Source organism: Eurytemora carolleeae, unplaced genomic scaffold (genome assembly GCF_000591075.1).
Source record: "Eurytemora carolleeae unplaced genomic scaffold, Eaff_2.0 scaffold277, whole genome shotgun sequence".
In the NCBI taxonomy this organism is placed as follows: domain Eukaryota; kingdom Metazoa; phylum Arthropoda; class Copepoda; order Calanoida; family Temoridae; genus Eurytemora; species Eurytemora carolleeae.
This window is the reverse complement of record NW_019396330.1, coordinates 262,938-277,493: the sequence shown is the minus strand read 5'-3', so window position 1 is coordinate 277,493 and position 14,556 is coordinate 262,938. Positions and strand designations below refer to the sequence as shown.

Sequence of the window (14,556 nt, the reverse complement as noted above, 5' to 3'; positions counted from 1 at the left end):
AACTCATGAATTATCTATGAAACTACTCTGAGAAGTTACTTCTTAAACCCAGTTATCTGTATCTGGATAGTGTCATTAATATTGTTTAACCAGGTCTAATTGTATTAATTAACTCATGAATTATCTATGAAACTACTCTGAGAAGTTACTTCTTAAACCCAGTTATCTGTATCTGGATAACTTCAGAATAGTCAGATAATGGAGCAATAAAAAAACTCGAGTAACTTCACTTCAAATTCAATATTAAAAAATATATATTAAAAATACATATTTGGAAAAAAATTCAGCTCCCCGGTTCAGCAGTTTGGCCGACTATAGAAAACATATATATGAATGTCTTGTTTTATTATATAGTAATTTATACTATGTTCTACCAGAACTCGTGAACCTTTTAACCGATTTTCATGAAATGTTCTAGGTTTGGTTTAATTATGGCACTTAGTAGAACCACGGTAATAATCTAGGTTTGGTTTAATTATGGCACTAAGTAGAACCACGGTAATAATCTAGGTTTGGTTTAATTATGGCACTAAGTAGAACCACGGGAATGTTCTAGGTTTGGTTTAATTATGGCACTAAGTAGAACACGGGAATGTTCTAGGTTTGGGTTATTTAGGGCACTAAGTAGAACACGGGAATGTTCTAGGTTTGGTTTAAAAAATTTTGTTCAGTGGGACGACCTTCATAAAGAAGCTAAGTTTCCAGGCTAAGCTGGGTTTCCAAGCAAAAAAGTATATAAAAATCCAATTAGCGAATAAATAATTTGCCCGCTTAATAGTTTTTCTGTGTTTAAGGTTAAACTTTGTGAAGGGGGGCTCGGAGCACCACGAATAGAAGATGTTCATTGGTTAGATTGGATTCAGCTCCAGGTTAAGTACATATACAGTTACACGCAGTATGTACTTTATAGTATTTGCGCACAGTATGCAGCACTACCTTGTACATTGATGTTCCCTGTACACTACAGTGTACTGTATTCTCTGTATACTTCTCAGAATGTATGTTGAACCAAATAATCTCTGTCTTGTACATTCTATGTACATTGTACACTTTATTTTCTGTATACTACATACACAGTTTGTACAATGTACATCGTTTGATGTATTCTCTGGATTAAACTTAATGTATATTTTTCAATATACTTAATATACTTACATTAGAGTATGTATTTATTGAGCAGTGTACAGTATTTTCTTCATTGCACATTTTAATGTGAAATGTGAATAATACATACATTTTACAAAAGTCAAATCAAATTTTGAACCATATCACTAAAATGTTTTCAAATATTGTAATGGATGATGTGATAAATAAATATTTTAGGGTCTTCTTAATTCTGGAGCTTTGCTCAACTCTGGTTTCAAGACCACTCCAGGTCAGCAACTTTTATAGAGGAATGGGGGGGGGGGGGGATACTTCAACAATATTGAAAAGTAAATATCATGAGAGATATTTAGATATATACTTTGCTTGTCTGTTTGTTTGAAACCGATTAACGTCTGAACGGCTGAACCGATCGGGTCAAAATTTAGTTTGGGACCGTACCATGACCCAAGGATAAGTTTATGGACCGTCAAAATTTGAGGAAAAAAACTGGAAAATAGTTGCATTTTATTAAATGCGCCCAATTCGAAAAAAAATCAGCAAATATTTGAAAATGATTTAAAATTGCCAACTTTCAGAACAACAGTGTTAAGGTGAAATTATTTACAGGAAAGGGAGTGCCTAGTTTTAAATACTTTGGAAACAAGAATTTTTAAATACTTAAATTTCAAGTTATAATTATTGTGGGGATATATACTAAACACCTTAACTTTGAAATGAACGGTTTTTTAATACTTTGGTTCAAAGAACATATTTAAAATATTCAGGGAATGGATAATTTAGTTTAGTATTTTGCTTGGGAATCTGTTTGTTTGTATGTTTGTCTGTATCCTATAAATGTCAAAGCGGCAAAGCCGATCCGGCCCAAGTTTTTTGTGGGACCTCACATGACCCCAGGGAAGGTTTATGAATGATCAAAATTTAAAAATAAGCCTCACACATAATACGATTTAATTTTAAAAATCCACGACATTTTTTTTATAAAATCCGCCAACTTTTGTTTTGTTTTTGCTTTACAATGTATACAAAGAGAAAATGTTGACAATTGAAATCCAATTTAGATATAAAGGGTGTATAATGCCAAATTCACAAAGGTACCCATAAAAACTTTGTTTGATGAAGCATAAATTAGATATAAATTTTTATTATTTAAAAACTGCTTATTTTTAATTGTGGGTTCTCTACAAAAGGGACTAGCGCATTTCTGCTGCAGAAAAATATAGGAATCAGATAATGATTTCAAGTGTATCATTGTGAATCGGCCATTGCAACTTTTGCATGAAGATTCAATTGAAATTACGCTTAATGAACAGGTGTTTTGGGATATTAAAAGAATTTTGACAGGGGTGCAATATTTCAAACTTTAGAAAAGAATGATGATTTTAGTTGGGAATTGAGTCTTTTGATCCTTTTATCTGTATCTTCGCAAACCAATGTTGTAGAAGGTTAATATATTATACGTGGACATTTCAAACTATAAATTTTGTTAGATTTAATCATCTAAGTTTAAAATATCTAAGGGTTTCACCATGCAGCAGGTAGCAAAGATATTGGGATTAGATTATCAGAGTTTGCAGTAAAGATTTTTCAAGTTGTATCAAATGCCATACTATGAGAAGAGTCCGTTTATTAAGGGTTTCTCTATTAATTATGCATGATAATCTAATTAATGCAGTTCTCTAGACTCTACCCACACACTAATATATACTGATTACACTTCTTATTAACTATTATCTTCTTGTCGTTTCTTAATAATAATCACTCCGGGGAAATTAGGTTTCATTAATTTTTTCTTCAGACTTAATCCTAGACTTTCTAAGATTAGTGTCTGAAAAGAAAAAGTGTAGAGCTGATTGAACCTATTATGCGAATTTGTCTCTAACTTTCTGTTTTAGTCGTATTATCATCGAGGCAAACAAATGTTATTTACTTTTCTTCAGTTTAGAACGCTGAAAAGGCTACATATGATTTTTTAACGGTTTTGGACATTTCATAGCAAAACATTTTATATATAAGATTTTTCGTATATTAGTTAGGTTAATATCTGTCACCAAAATTATCTTTCTTAATACACTATTATTTTAACGATAATTCTAATAGTGTGTTCTTTTCCAGGACAATTTATTTAGTCATGTGATAAGGTTTAGCATCAATAATATTGATCAAGAGGAAGGTTTCGGTACTTTACATGGTGCTGGATATCAAAGAGGAATAAAAATGAAGATCAATGTTTAATCCTCAGATTCAAGCACAAAATTTTTGACCTCAGAAAACAAAATAGATTTTTTATCTCGAGACTCATGATATGCAAGTAAAATAAGGAAGTAAATCTCTCCACATCTTCTATATAATAAAGCTCTTCGCTTATATATATATATATATAGGTTAGCTATAGCTGGCCAAATGGCTGGACCAAATTGACTGAATTTTTTTGAGGAAACCAATGGATACTTAGGTGGTGTAACAAAGGCTGAAAAAATCTGGGTTTTTTAAATAAGAAATTTTTTTCAATTTGTTTTTTAATCTTCGGGCACCGCCGGGGACTTGAGCTAGTTTAATAGTATATATATATGAGTCAATTCTGATTTTATTTTAGGAAGTATTGGAAGCCCGGGAGGTGGTTCCTGTACTGTAGGAGGAAACAATAACAGGAAACCAATCCTTGATATAACAGTATACCTCCCTCNTAGTGTGTTCTAAACTATAAATAAAGGAGTGAGAATAACCCTCTCCCCCTTCTGATTTTTAATGCTGTGGGGAAAATGAAAAAGACAAGTGTTTTCCTACTTTTAAATAATTTCATTTATTACCCAAAAATTCAATAATTTTCCATAATTGAGCGGATATACCCTTTTAAAAATGTTTATTTCACCGGAAACAAACCTAAAGTTCACAATCCTGTTCAAATGTATTTCATCTAAAAATTGCGGAGTCCAAGTAGAGTTAGGCAATAGACGTAGCTATAAAAGGAAGGCGATTTATTAGCCTAAGATCGCGCGCACGAGAAGATACAAAAACTAAATGTTTGTTTAACTTCACGATGATTAGTTAAAATACCCTCTAGATCATATCGATAGCATATAATTGTGTAATGGAAAAGTTTTATTTTACTTATTAAACATTGCAGTTCGAGACAAAGTTTAATTCAAATTGTTAATGGAAGGTTAATCGACCTAGTTTTTAATTTATTCAATTAAGACTTTCTTAGTAACCATGATAGGGGATTAACAAACTTTGTTGAATAGCAAATTAGAAATCTTTCATATTTGTGCAGTCTCATTAAATATTAAAATAGGTTAGGAAGAAATGGGGTCGTTAGTCTTATTAAAGTCTTTTTTAGTCGGTCAAGTTCTTCTAATATGATTAAGAGGCATGGCTTAAAATTTTATAAGCAATTCAGAAATCAATTTATACAAGCACATTGCAAAACGCAAAAATATTAAAAAACTATGATTGAATTTTTTTAAGGATTTTAATTCGCAACCCAATGTTGTAGACCTTATATATTTCAAACTTTGTGTGAATAAATAATTGTAAGTTTGAAATATCAAAGGTTTGCACCACCAAGTTGCAAAGATTTAGGGTCTCGAAAATTTAAATATGTGGCAAACACAGAATCCTTTATTGTCTGTTTTTAATTCAGATTTTGATGCCTTAAATTTCTTTTCCTTTTTTATCTTTAGAAGGTTTTGTTCATGAATGAACTAAATACATTGCTTCCCTTTCTTTCTTCCAACTAATGTGCAAATAATACTAATTGGTTTGAATGTTTGAAAATGAATTCCTCAGGAAAAACAATTCTTCTTAGTGACTACTTTCTGATGATGATAAAAACTTTGAACAATCATGGAGGTAGATCTAATTAAATATTTAATTAATAAGAGATTATAGAACTGGGGGTTTAGAGCAATAAGGAAAACTAAAGTTTTCTCACAGTCTGGAATCATCAAGGACATCTTTAAAAACTAAATTTCCTGGTTTTTAAACCTTGAAAGGAGAGCGGACGTTACTTTTATAGAGTGCTATTTCCGATTCACATATACATACACCTTTTTAATTTTTGTCTCATCAATGATGAATCTGATCTTACTTTTATCGCGGAATATAGATTTTTTTCTACCGTGCTTTGTATGGATATTGAGGAAATTGTCAAATTGTAAAATAAAAATCAACGATATCTTTCTCATTATTGCCAATATTGAGGTTTTAAGTGGTTGGTTTCTTAAAATGACGTTGGTAATTCCTTAAAGCATTTTTGGGAGTTTAGCTTATATGCACTTTCCTTGATCTTTAACGTGCCGGTCTGACATGTTTTTAAATCCAATCTCTTTCAATTATTTTGGAAATGTCCAAAAATAAATGATGGGGTCGGTTTTCAGGGTTTTCAGGGGCTGGAATGGCTTTGAGAATCCTGAAGTATTTTTACAAGAGGGAACAATTAAATAAAGGGAATACTGGAACTCTATTAAAATAATTTTGTTCACTTTTGCATTAATCATTTGAAAATTAGGCAAAATAAAGTGCAAGAGAAATAGGAGGAACAGCGTAAGAATTTTGACCTTCGATTGTATTTAACATATCTGATTTTTCTCTTCTCCCTTGGTTTGCCAATTTTTAAACCAGTGCTTAGGATCTGGATCTGTTGGATCCGCATCATTTTGGCTTACTGGATCCGAAACCTACAAATTATTTTGATCAATGGATCCGGATACAAAGAAGTAAAATATCAACCAAAAACTGCAATCATAAAGCTTTTTCTCTAAAAACCCAAATATGAACTGTTGAAAAAGAGAGATATCAAAAAAGTTTTAGCATAAAAATAACAAAAAAGAAGAAGAAAAATTATTTAAAATTTTTCTTCTGTTTAAAAAAATGATAAAATCTTGAGTTAAATCCGAATCCATTTTTTTAGTGTGGATCAAGAATCCAGATCCGCATCAAAATTAAATGGATCATAAGCTTTAAACTATGACCTAAGCTATGGTTCCAACTGGTTGTTGTATGAGAAAGGATTGAATGTATACAGACTGAAGTGCTCCCTAGCTAGTGATATTTGGTCCTATGGAACCCTGCTTTGGGAGATTTTTAGTAAAGGGGAACCCCCACTACCCAATACTCCGCCAGTAGAAGCATGCAAGTAAGTTTTATTTTTTAAGTATTTTAAAATTATTTTCGGGATTTTATCATCAACGGCATTTCTGTTGCTATTGTCATTAATTTAGCGAAAAAAATTCTCCGGCTTCAATAATTTTATTGTTGATTTGATCTGTAATTTTCATGCTTGTTACTGCCGTTGCAGGTGTAATTTAGATTGATCTTCCATTTAAGGAGGAGCATGGTCCCATTCACAACAGTACACTTTACCTTTTATCTGGTCAGTCTTCTATTATTTCCTCCATTGTTTCTGCAGAAAGGAATCCGCAAGTGACTTTTATAGAAAAGTCACAACTGAAAATAACCAAGTTTTCATTTCATTCTTGAAAAGAAAAGTTTTTCTGTTTTAAGAATACCGTTGTGATCTTGACATGCCACTCCATACATAGACGTTTGTCATTCATTCAATACCATTCTTGTAAATGGTTTTTTCTTTCTTCTTCTTGTTAAACCTTTTATTTATTTTTAATTTAAAGGCAATATATCTCTGGTGTTCGGTTGAAATGGCCCTTGGGATCCCAGCTTAAACAGGTGATGTTTCAATATTACAATATTTCAATATTACAATATTTCAATATTACAATATTTCAATTTTACAATAGTTTCAAAAGAAATTTAACAGCATTTCAATATTTCAATGTTTAAACGTTTTTTACATAAAAATAGTTTAATGTTACACATATTACAATATTTTAATGTGTCAAATATTGCAATATTTCAATGTTTCAAATATATCAACATTTCAATATTTCAAATATTGCAATATTTCAATGTTACATATATATTACAATATTTCAATTGATTGAATCTGTACCCTGTACAGTATCGAAAGGTAAGCTTTTGAGTAACCCAGATATAATTTTGTAGTGTACACTGTACATTTATGTTCTTAAACTAGCCGAATAACAATAGGAATAACATCTAAACTATTTTATAAGAATAAAAAATGGCAGACCACATTTTGGAAATTTCAACGTTACGAGCTACAAGACCTCACTTAAATTCTTGATTAAGTAAATTCATTTAAACTCTTAACAGTGTAATTTGTTTGATTTGATTTGATTTGATTTGATTTGATTTGATTTGATTTGATTTGATTTGATTTGATTTGATTTGATTTGATTTGATTTGATTTGCAGGACTATGGCTATTTTGCAATTGTTTTTCAAGAATGATACTTGTAAAATTAAGTTGAGAAATAAATGCCACAAATTATTTCAAAATTAAAAGACAATTTTCAAGTCCTCTCAATTGTTTAAAAATAACGTATATTTGTAAAAGTAATCAAATAATTAAATATCAAGACTTACAAGACCAAATTTGCTATTAGTATTTTAGAGAGGTATTAGCAAAGTCAATTTAGCGATTGTAGTTAAATGAAACTCCTTTTAAATTTAATTTATCTAAAATTTTAAGATTTTTAAGAATATTGAACTTAAAATTTACTTAAGCTCGCAGTTTTTTTGGTGTCATCTTTATTTTGAAGTTAACTATTTAGTTAACTAAATTACGGATTTGAATCTGAAAGTACTTTGGAATGAAGTTTTTGCCACAAACTCGCATTTTCTAACGTAACCTCTATATCTTTGCAGACTGATGATATAAACCTTTGATATTTCAAACTTAAACTATTTGATCTAACAGAATTAATAGTTATAAGTATCAAAGGTCTAGGAAAACAGGTTGCAAAGTCATAGGAATTAGAAGATCAGAGTTTGTGGCAAAAACTAAATTCCTTTGGCAATTTTGTTACAGTTTTTAGTGAAAAAAAATTGAACTCGTGCTTGCCTCTTTCTTTGTAACCAAGGCCCGTCAAAACTGTTTCCCAGATGAGGTCAACATTTATTGTGGTAACTTACAGGGTTACTCCAAAGGATGAGACTATAAAGACGACCGGAAACTCTTGAAATATGACAGTCCCCGTGTTAATATATGTATTCTACCTGAGATATAGTAACCTATAATGGCTTATTCAATTATTTGATAAAGGAAACAAAATGTTTACAGTTGCAGGGAATCGTATTGTAAGGAAACAAACGGTATAAATTTCGTACAAGCGCATATAAATTTTTGAAATCTGCAAATATACAGTACAAAAGATTTGGAATGAAAGATTGGCAAAATTTAAATGTAATTTTTTTTATAAAACCTTAAAATATAAAGGGATTAAAAAATGGTTGTGTTTAGGTTGAAATGATTATGATGAACTGCTGGAGCCCTTTACCAGAGCAGAGAATTAAACCACAAACAATCATGCGAGATTTGAACCAAATACTTTACAGGGTAATAACTCTACAAAGAAACCGTTGCGAAAATAAAATTTTGTGGCAAAGTCTTCATTTCTTTTCTTTAACTTTTGGGCTTAATGCGTAATTCATTTTTTAATCCTATCATGAAAAATGTAAAATTTTTACCCTTTGCTTTTTCTCTTCATATTGAAAATAATTTTGTAACTTTGACAGTGAAAATGAATTTAGATTATTATTAATGGTCCATATTTTCTTTTATAGAAGGTTTTAACAAAGCAAATTTATATTCTAAATTGAGACTTAAGCTTGACTGAAAAAATATGTTTGTAATAGTTAAGTAATAAATATATATGTTGATAAATACCTTGATCGCTTCGGATCCGGATCTACAGAATCCACATCATTCATGCAGGGGGGGGGGGGGAGGAGGGGTTCGTGAACTGAAAGATATGTTCCTGCAATACGAAAGTAAAAATTTTGAACTCGAACTTTTTATTCATTTTGTTATTAAGCCCCAACGGTAAACATATTATGACATTACTATTGCTTCAAATACATCAATTTGATATTTTTGTTAAATAGAAAGTTATTTAATGTAAAAATATTATAGTTCTAAATAACAGGAACATTATTTACAATCTCAACTTTTTTCATTACTAATTTGTCCACTGTTACAGAAAATAGCAGTACACAGAACACTTTAAAGGTTTATAAGTTCTAAAAAGTGTGCCGTTATAAAGGTTAAGTAATGTTCAAGACGTGTCAATGATTATGTAATATTTCTCCAGGTGTTCAACTCTGGGCGTGCCAATGATTATGTAATATTTGTCTGGGTGTTCAACTCTAGGCGTGCCAATGATTATGTAGTATTAGTTTAGGTGTTCAACTCTAGACGTGTCAATGATTATGTAATATTTGTTTAGGTGTTTAACTCTAGACGTGCCAATGATTATGTAATATTTGTTAAGGTGTTCAACTCTAGGTGTGCCAATGATTATGTAATATTTGTCTAGGTGTTCAACTCTAGGCGTGCCAATGATTATGTAACAATAGATTCCGGTGTTACTATCTCTACAACAGCAATATCTAGTCCTGGTACACCTCCCACTCCTCCACTCACATCTACACTACCTTGTTCAGCAGATAGAGATCAAGGGACTCTAGTACCTGTATTCACGGAGCACACTAGGTACAGTAGGTCGCCGTATTTATCAATCCAATAAACCTGACGACTTTCTGTCAAGAAGTGTATTTAATATTCCCTGCAGCTGTGATTGAAATCTCTCCCCATAATATTAGGGAACGACCCCCCCAAAAAAAAAAAAAAAAATATTACTATATATTGCAATAAATATATCAAAATTTATTCATATTTCAGGGATATTCATTATCACTACCCGAATTAATGTCCTAAAACAAAGGAATTTCAAAAGTAAAGACTATTTTCCCATTAAATTAACAGGTTCTCTACTTTTGTCTGGCTGTACGTGTATTTGTTTCCGGTGGATAAAAGCATACATATGAAATCGGCATCAGTGTATTAATAAACACGCCGACCACCCTATAATGTAAACAAACATGTTTTTACTTGGTTTTGAAATGTATATTTTGTTTATTAGGAATCTATTTGAATCAAGTATAAACCAGTTACTAAACTTTACCGGGTTCGGAGAAACAGACTCAACCTCACCACTCATCAACGACTCAGAAAGGTAATCAATACATTTGTTCAGTTTTCAAGTTTCAATGTAACCAACGACTTAAAATGGTAATCGATTAGTTTGATCAGTTATCAACAACTCAAAAAAGTAACCAAGGAATTTAATTTGTAATTAACGATTTAACGTGATCCGTTATCAACAATTCAGAATAATCAACTATGTAGTGATCCGTTATCAACGATTCAGAATGATAATCAACTATGTAGTGATCCGTTATCAATGATTCAGAATGATAATCAACTATGTAGTGATCCGTTATCAATGATTCAGAATGATAATCAACTATGTAGTGATTCGTTATCAATGATTCAAAATGATAATCAACTATGTAGTGATCCGTTATCAACGATTCAGCATGGTCATCAGCTCATTATATCCGTTATTAACTACTCAACAAAGTAATAATAAAAAATGTAATCAGTTATCAAATATACAGAAAAGGGTGATATACATTTTGATTCGTTATCAACGACTCAGAATGATAACCAACTATATTTGATCCGTTATCAACCCTCTGATCGGTTATCAACGAATGGTTATAACCTACTTTGAACCGTAATCAAAGGCTTATAAGGGTAATCAACTACTTTGTTCCGCAATCAACGACACCAAGAATCTAATCAGCGACTCTAAAAAATCAATCATATAATCTTAACATGTACTTAAAATTCAGGAATAAAAACATTTTTAACCTCATAAAAAATTCCATATCAATGTTTTTTTTTAAATTTTTATTTTACGTCTATTTTGACAAACAACCTTTTTTATGTGGATTTGTTAGACCCTTAAATTGAAATAAAATATAATTAGATCAGTTTTTACCTCAAAACTTTCTTTAGTGACAAAGAAGTGAAATAATAAATAACTGATTTAGTCTAGATATATTGAATTTCTTGTTTTTCTTCAGTTCTGTAAATATTTAATTTTGAATATTTATCTACAATCTTGATGATTTAAACTCTTTCAGCTATTTCAAAACTTCGGAGTTTATTAAACTTTCCTAATTCTTTAATTAACTTAACACTCAGCCATTTAATATAATTTTTTCATCTAGATTTTATTATTTATTTTAAACTCCTTCTTTATATTGAATAAAGATCTTCTAGGAGACAACCGTAGAAAGAAAAAAAACATTGTTAAGAGAGAAGAAATTAGTTTGAGAAGGTTTTATAATTATTTCGGTCTTTGATTTGTGCATACATGGCATCAAACAAACTTAAATCTTATTCAGGACATTCTTCATGTAAAGTTGAGACTACCGCAGAACATCAATTAGAATTTAAAATTTTCAGCTCAGTCTTGACAATTTACTCCCAACACACAAACACCCTAAACGTGTCAAACTTTCAAAACTTCAATTTCAAACTTTGCTTTTGCAATTTTCTTACTTCACAAAATTTCACAATGTTTGCAGCATCAATTTTAAAGGGACTGGCAACGTATTAAATTTCCCTGGAAGCAATGTAAACTGTCGTCTTTCTTATTTGCTTTAGAAATCCACCAAGAAAATTATACAAATCAGACATATACAGAAGTCAGCACATTTTGTGAATCTCGGATATACCGTGGTGATCGTACCCTGCAGGGATAATTAAAATGATGGGATCAAGCACTCACTTCTCAAATTCAAAAGTTGTTACTGTGAATATCGAGATCAAGCGCTATTTCACACAACAGTTTTGACTTCTGTTTACAAAATAACTTATCTTGTTGTTTTCTGAAAATGTTTGTCGCTGATCAATGATCACTGATCATTCTGCAGAGCAACTGTTAGTGTTCTTCATCTAATATAATCCAGAAATTCATGATGTTTTTGTTTTGTGTCAGTTCTTAAACAGGAGAAGGAAGAATATTTGTTATACTTCCCTGGATAAAGAAGGGGACAATTTAGAAATTTAATTACAGTCCTTTACTGTTTAATTTTTACTTTTTCTTTTCGTCGTCGTTATTTAATAATTTTAAAAAACTGATTTTGAAAACGTACCCACCCGAATTCATTATTTTGAACGTCGACTGTGCGCTCAAACTCAGTAATTATACATCGTGGAAACTTTTAATATATCTCAAATTAAACCTGAAGAATTTGTCCACAACACTGCATACTCAGTTTAACTACCTTACATGGCCGGTCTGTCCCTTTAAACCTACATAAAAATTTGCTAGAGCTGGTTCCAAAAATAAAACAAACAACCTTCTAAATCAAATCCTGGACCGTACATGGTTGAAAATAAGTGGGACTAATTATAATTCTACATTGTCCCCTTCAAATCCTGGACCGTACATGGTTGAAAATAAGTGGGACTGTAATTATAATTCTACTTTGTCCCCTTCAAATCCTGGACCTTACACGGTTGAAAATAAGAGGGACTATAATAATAATTCTACAGTGTCCCCTTCAAATCCTGGACCGTACATCGTCGAAAATAAGAGCTAATTAGATGGTTAGGAACTTATATCTAAAGAGAATTTTGTAAATAAATCAATGCTAGAATCAATTATTTCGTTTTCATCATTAAATTGAATTTCTTATTTTTCAATGAATTTATTCGCAGATTTCTACAAATTCTTTAAATGTCGTCTTTTCAATAATAATTCCAGAAAATCTGCAGAAAATCTTTGTGAATAATGAGAAAATAGAAACTAATAATTAAACAAGAATCTTATTTTCTATGATATGATTAATTTTTATTTTCTCAACCTGTTCCTAAAAACTAATTAGTTTACTGTAGAATTTTGTTTCCTTTTTATCGTCGTCGTAATTTAATAATTTAAAAAAACAATTCTGAAAACGTATCCACCCAAAATTTCGATTTTGAACGTCGACTTTGCGCTCAAACTCAGGATTTACAGATCTTTAAAAAGTTTTATATGTCTCAAATGAATCCTTAAGAATTTCCACAATACTGCATACCCAGTTCATCTACCTTACAAAGCCGGTCTGTCCTTTTAATACTGATTATTTTTTACACCATTTTGATTAAATATGTCAAGGGTAAAAGAAAATTGATAATGTTTGCTGGGGCACAGGGAAACATGTGCAATTCATATTTCTTGGGGGAATCGTGGGCCGGTAATGTTGGTCAAATTATTTAATATTAATTAGATTTTCAAAGAAATTTTATAATTATTTTGGTGTACCCTGATTCCTACTGTATGTAGGAAGAATATATTTTGTAATTTCCCTTGACGTTTTCAATTAAATGACGTGCAAAACAAAGTGGAACACTGACTTGTAGCTCTTCTTCTAGATTTATCTTCCAGATGCATTAATTATTCACGGTTTTTTCCATTTAAAGGAAGGATCGACGATTCTTACGAATAAAGGAAGAGAAAATTTAGATTGAACTTGGGAAATCGACATTTATAAATATAGGCCTTGTCTGATGAAGTATGAATTAGATTTAATGTTAATAATTTAAAAAATATCTTCTACATTAATACACTACAGGTTTTACAGGGGTACTTTAAATTACGCTTACAGTCCCTTTAAGAATTGGCTTTACGAAAAGAAACAGAAGGAAAATAAAACTAATGTTTAAAGGATAATTTCCAAAAGTTTACTTTAAAAAAAACTAATGAAATTTATACTAGGAATATTTTCAGTTCAAGTTCTCTGTACAATTCTGATATATCAGCACTAACTTACCAGACAAGCCTGGATTATGGAGGAAACTACTCAATTACTTCAATATATCCGGTATACTATAGTTAATTACTCAATATATCCGGTATACTATAGTTAATTACTCAATATATCCAGTATACTATAGTTAATTACTCAATATATCCGGTATACTATAGTTAATTACTCAATATATCCGGTATACTATAGTTAATTACTCTATATATCCGGTATACTATAGTTAATTACTCAATATATCCGGTACACTATAGTTAAATACTCAATATATCCGGTATACTATAGTTAATTACATAATATATCCGGTATACTATAGTTAATTACTCAATATATCCGGTACACTATAGTTAATTACTCAATATATCTGGTACACTAGTTAATTACTTCAATATATCCGGTATACTGTTATTAATTACTCAATATATCCGGTATACTGTTATTAATTACTCAATATATCCGGTTTACTAATTAATTATTCAATATATCCGGTTAACATAGATTATTGCGTCTGAAAAATTAATCTCTTGACGTTTGAATAACTGTTCAAAATATTTTTTCGAACGTTTTCGTCTTATCGATTGAATAACTTTTCAAATATTTATAAAATGAATTCGTCTTAAGGAATAAATAACTTTTGTCCATATTTTTCTGAGTTTTCCTTACCATTTATTGACGTATGATTTTTAAT

At 30.5% G+C, this 14,556-nt stretch overlaps 1 protein-coding gene across 8 annotated transcripts in view; it reads left to right on the top strand.

Moving 5' to 3' along the window:
* The window catches only part of LOC111701065 (tyrosine-protein kinase JAK2), a gene marked incomplete at its 5' end in the record, with an annotated part of 53,311 nt that overhangs the window by 20,862 nt on the left and 17,893 nt on the right, over positions 1-14,556 (top strand). For all 8 annotated transcript variants that reach the window (XR_002765137.1, XR_002765136.1, XR_002765135.1 and 5 more), the window contains 9 exon segments: positions 795-869; positions 1,324-1,375; positions 3,701-3,755; positions 6,131-6,241; positions 6,735-6,789; positions 8,446-8,541; positions 9,521-9,696; positions 10,127-10,219; positions 13,832-13,925. Coding sequence is in view for 3 of the 8 variants with exons in the window: in XM_023472194.1 (XP_023327962.1) it covers positions 795-869; positions 1,324-1,375; positions 3,701-3,755; positions 6,131-6,241; positions 6,735-6,789; positions 8,446-8,541; positions 9,521-9,696; positions 10,127-10,219; positions 13,832-13,925 (807 nt within the window).